We start from the raw sequence: 5,471 nt of genomic DNA on the forward strand, positions 1-5,471 counted from the left end.
CAAATCATCCACCTTTGTGAACTTGAATGACCTCTTTAAACTCTTGATCATATGATATGTTGGGTTTAAAATGTTTCGTTTCTCTATGTAACTTAAAATATGATAGTACTGGTTGTTTTCAGGAGTAAACAATTAATTTTGATACTTGATATTAAATCTAGTTTTCAGAGTTTTAAATTGTGACCGAATTAATTGGAATGATGTATATTGAAATTTTAAAATAACGCAATATTAACTTACCAAAAAATTTAGATACAACAAAATTAATATAAATAATAAATAAAAGGTGCAAAAAATTTAGATACAACAAAATTAATATAAATAATAAATAACAGGCGCAAAAAATTTAGATACAACAAAATTAATATAAATAATAAATAACAGGTGCTTTGAATTGCGTCATGCAGGCAATGGAAAAATCTATTTAGAAGACACAATACTTTTATTTCTCGCCATTACATTTCATTAGGTGCTGTTTGAACCTTTTCGTTACCTGATGTACACACAACAAAGAAGAAACGAAAAAAATATATTCAGGGAATAGTACGATACTTTTCTGTGTCACGAAGATATTTCTTTTCTCAACATCATCTAATCCCAACAAAGAACGAATGAAAAAATCTATTTAGAGAACACGATCCTTAAATCTATTTAGAGAACACGATCCTTTTCTTGGTTGCGAACACACATTTCATTAATGCGCTAATCCTTTCTTAATACCTAATCCTTTCAGTAATCCTTGCTAATCCTTTCAGTAATACCTACCAACCAACCAACGAAAGAAAAAGCAAGATTCATTTATTCATTTATCAAACTGATTAGCTGATTTTAGTTAATAATAATATTATTTTTGTTTAGATCAGAGAGTTCAATTGGTAATGGTTATTTAATTGGTAATGGTTATGGAAATGAAGTGTCATTGAGGGAAGCTGAAGTTTTAGGTTCAAATCTTGTGCTATCTGGAAATGAAGTGTCACGGAGGGAAGTGGAAGTTTTGGGTTCAAATGTTGTGCTATCCCCAATAAAATTGAATAGTTAGACATATGAAAATATAATCTTACGAAACTTGCAAAAAAAATTAACATTATTTTTCCATTAATAACACCCAACCTCAAATCATTTCCATAAAACTTTAATAAACCAATAATCTAATAAAAAAAACTAACCACAAATCTGCTAAGCTACAAAACTGATAACTTGAAGCTTAAATTTCCCTAGGTTACTTCCGATTGATAAAGTTTTTGCATACGTTAGTCATGGGGAACTAAGATTAGGTATCTGTTTTTTAGCGGATCAATTTAAGCATTAGCGAAGTTTCTACTTACTTCGTGTGCGCGGCAAAGTCATACATCACCCTCCACCTTCGGATAAGTATCGATTGTGAAGGGTATTTATGTGATCAGAGCGTAGGATGTGCTTGTATTATCGTGAACTGTTATAGTGAAAACGAGTTGAGAGAGTGAGTGCTGCGGTGGAGGAGCGAACGAAAAGGAAAAGAAGAAGAAGAAGAAGGTAAAGATGTCAGGCGCTAGTGTTGTTCATTTTCTGGCAGATAAAAGTGCTTTCCGTGCTTGCGGAAAGTTAAAGGAAGAAGCATCGGTGGTTGTGAAGTTCAAAGAGGAGTTTGAATCGATATACTACGAGCTTGCCAGTATAAAATCCATGTTGAATGATGCCGGGGAGCGGACGGACTTCCAATCGATGGCCAATTGGCTGCAAAACCTTCGGGATGTTCTCACCGATGGTATGGACCTCGTAGAGGGAGCGCGACGAGGCCGACAACGCTCAAACTTCAATTTTGCAGCATCCACTTTTGAAGCATCCGATTGGCCAGAAGATTATTATGCTGGATCAAATGCGCCGTCAGTTTATGTTTAGGCTTCATAAGGGCCGTGAGATTGAGAAATTAAAAAAGAGAATCCAGAAGATTAATGGCACTAGCAATGAATATGTCACGTATCTCAAATCTTTTAATGTGGATGTGAAGTCGTCTTCAGGACACGAGAAGGCAAGTTGCAATTCTCCTTTTGTAAGAAACACGAGAAGGCAAGTTGCAATTCTCCTTTTGTAAGAAATGATGAGACGAAATCGATGCCATTACTAAAATGATATTGAAGGAGAACGACCCTCGAGTCATTGCCGTTTTGGGCATGGGAGGCCTTGGCAAAAGTACCATGATCCGGCATGTTTTCGACAGTAAAGTAGTTCAGAAGAGATTCAAGCATCGGGTTTGGCTGACTGTATCAGAGAAATTCAAGACTGACCACCTTCTCCACGACATTGTTCAACAGATAAATCTTCCAAAGTATGAGATCACCAATAACCAGACTGAGTTAAGCTTAGAAAGTCTTAGAATCAGAATTCATAGACACTTAGGACAGAAATTAAAGCCTTGTCTACTTGTTCTCCATGACGTGTGGGACCAAAATGTTTTCCTACAGATTGGCTTCGACCGTGAGAACAAAACCAATAAATACAAGATTGTTGTGATCACCCGAGATAAAGGTGTTTCCAATGCTATACCTGCTCATTACACCCACGAGATGAAATATTTATCAGACGAAAAGAGCTTGGAATTATTTTGCGTTCACGTTTTTCCAGATGGGAAACTTCCAGAGCATCTCGAGTCTTTCCGCCCAGATATTCTAAACAAATGTACTAGGCTTCCCAATGCAGTAGAAGCAATAGCAAAATCCATGGCAGGGGTAAGCATGATTGATAGTCACTGGGAAATGGCGTTGCGTAATGTAGATAAGGAGGACCTCATAACAAAGCACGTCGTGCCCACTTTAAGCTCAAGTTATAACGCTCTGCCTCATCATCTCAAAGCTTCTTTTCTTTACTTTGCTTCTTTTCCTCCCAATACAAAATTAAAATCAGAACGTTTAGTATATGCATGGCTTGCCCATTTTAGAGATTTTCTTCCAAGCGGAGCAGACGGATTAAATAGAGCGTGGTCTTACGTGGTGCAACTAGTGCATCGGTGTGTAATAGAGGCATCCGAGTGTTGGAAATTTATGGTAATTTCAAACAAAAACTGAACAGAAAAAATGCTCTGTTTTCTTCACAGGATCTTTAACAGAGGGAAGCAAAAAAATTTCTGAGCAGAACAGAGATTCTCAACCAAAATAAACTTGTATTCATTAATCAAACAATAGCTGATACAAATATATTCTTCCTCTGCCTAAGGGATTACACCAAGAACATTTCAACAAAAAAAATTACTCTGTCTCCTTGTGAAAAGATTTACACTACTATGTCTAAATTTTTCATTTACATTTACTGCTGTAAGAAAGAAAATCCTTACATAAATTTACTGCTGTAAAGGAAAAAAATTTCCTATCATACGCTCCTGCTTATTACAAAAACCTCTAACATAAAAAAAAAGGGATTACATACACAGTTCTTGTTTCACACTGTTGTGCGTTTTCACCCTTGCATTACAATGCGAAGTCAACCAAAAAAACAATTAGCTGCTTGCTTCCCTTATGTTTCATATGCAAAGAAAAACACAAAAACATGACATAGATACGTTTTTACATGTCCCGTGAAAACAAAAATTACATTCGTGAATACAAAAAAATTAATAAACTTAACAACTTCACTTATATCTACGAACCACATTAAATTCTCAGCATGGCCATATACATTAAATTTCTGATCGAAGGTACTTCAAAATTAATTTACCGGCGGTCAAAAGAGCTTTACGCAATCTCCAATTTCAGCCATGTACGCAACCATTGATGGCTGTCATCAATTCCCCGGAGGCTCCACTTGCACGAACTTTACGTTCCGGGGGATGGGCGGTTTTGAAAACTTACTACGGTCACGTGTCAGCTAGTCAGAGTGATCGGAGCCCTCCTGACAAATACCACAATCGGCAAAAGGTGGTGCGATATAAAACTGGTGGTTTTGTTAAACAGCGCTGCAATAAATGCGCAGTTGAAATTATTGATATTTCAACACTCCCCTTTAATTTCAACTACTGAGTTATCAGTCATACCCATACATTTCCTCAAAAATTCAAAACTTTTCTGGTCCAATGGCTTGGTCAGAATGTTTGCAACCTGTTCCTGAGTCCTGCAATGTTGTAAAACAATTTCTCCATTGCTTACCAATTCCCTGATGTAATGAAACCGTGTATCAATGTGTTTCAGTCTCTTATGAAACACCGAATTCTTGGATAATGCAATAGCTGAGCTATTGTCACAAAAAATCACAGTTCCTTTTGCCTGCTCTAGGCCTAAGCTCCTTAAAATTCTTCTCATCCAAACTGCTGGACATGCTGCTGTTGTAGCTGCTACATATTCTGCCTCTGTTGTAGACAACGCTACAATAGGCTGCTTTTTAGAAGCCCATGAAATAGCTCCTGAACCCATGTGAAAAACATAACCAGATGTGTTTTTCCGATCATCTACACTTCCAGCCCAATCACTATCAGTGTATCCAATTAAATCTGAACATTCTGAAGCAATATATAAAATGCCAAACCTTTTAGTACCTTTAACATACCTCAGAATTCTTTTTGCTGCCTGCCAATGTGCTTCTTTTGGCCTCTCCATAAATATGGAAATTAAACTAAAAACAAACATTATATCTGGCCTAGTTGCAGTCAAATACATGAGGCTGCCAACTATGCTCTTGTACAAACTAGGATCAAAATCCTTGTTGCTGTCCTCTTTGCTGAGTTTTAATCCCATCACTGTGGGAGTGATTGTTGTCCTGCATATTAAATCTTTCGAACACTTCATTAACATATTTTTCCTATGAGATAAAAAACCCATTTTCATTTTGATCTACTTTTATGCCTAAGAAGTATCTCAGCAAACCCATGTCAGTCATTTCAAATTCTTCTTTCATGACTGTTTTGAAATTTTCAATGAGGTAGTCATCATTACCTGTAAAAATAACATCATCAACATATAACACAACAATTAGCATTTTACCATCATTTTCTTTGATGTAGAGAGTGGGTTCTCCTTCACACTTCTGAAATCCATTTTTCAGTAGATAGGAATCTATGCTACTGTACCATGCTCTTGGTGCTTTCTTTAGCCCATAAAGAGATTTATTCAATCTGCATACTTTGTGTTCTTGCCCTTTCTTTTCATAGCCTGGAGGTTGCTCAATGTAAACCTCTTCCATTAACACTCCATTTAGGAATGCTGACTGTTATAGACATTTTTGTGCCCTACAACTCCAAGCATGAAATGTCCAAAAACCAAGGGCTCCTAAGTCCCTAAAAGTGTTGTTCTAACCCCTAAAGGAACAAATTCAACAGATTACAGCTTCTCCCAGAAGTTCTCCACCAGAAACTACTCAGAATTGGTCAAAACAGGATCATTGCAGCTGCTCCACTGGCTAGGTGCGTTGCCTCTCACCCAAATGCACTGTGAGGGTGTGTTGCATTTCAAAACTCCCTTCTGTAGGGTGCGATGGGCGAGAAATGACAAATGGCAGTGTCATTCCGT

General features: G+C 37.0%; 1 protein-coding gene across 1 annotated transcript; it reads left to right on the forward strand.

Moving 5' to 3' along the window:
* Nucleotides 1-2,105: 2,105 nt before the first annotated feature.
* Nucleotides 2,106-3,041, forward strand: LOC149209996 (disease resistance RPP13-like protein 4). The gene has a single exon (XM_089398832.1). The coding sequence runs from the start codon at nt 2,106-2,108 to the stop codon at nt 3,039-3,041; it is 936 nt and encodes a 311-aa protein (XP_089254958.1).
* Nucleotides 3,042-5,471: the final 2,430 nt, after the last annotated feature.

The sequence above is a fragment of the Pinus tabuliformis genome, chromosome 1_2 (genome assembly GCF_031772625.1).
Source record: "Pinus tabuliformis cultivar Carrire ecotype Pingquan chromosome 1_2, CPIR1, whole genome shotgun sequence".
Lineage (NCBI taxonomy): Eukaryota > Viridiplantae > Streptophyta > Pinopsida > Pinales > Pinaceae > Pinus > Pinus tabuliformis.

Coding starts and splice junctions, on each gene's coding strand:
- LOC149209996 (XM_089398832.1), top strand. CDS start 2,106: ATGATATTGAAGGAGAACGACCCTCGAGTCATTGCCGTTTTGGGCATG.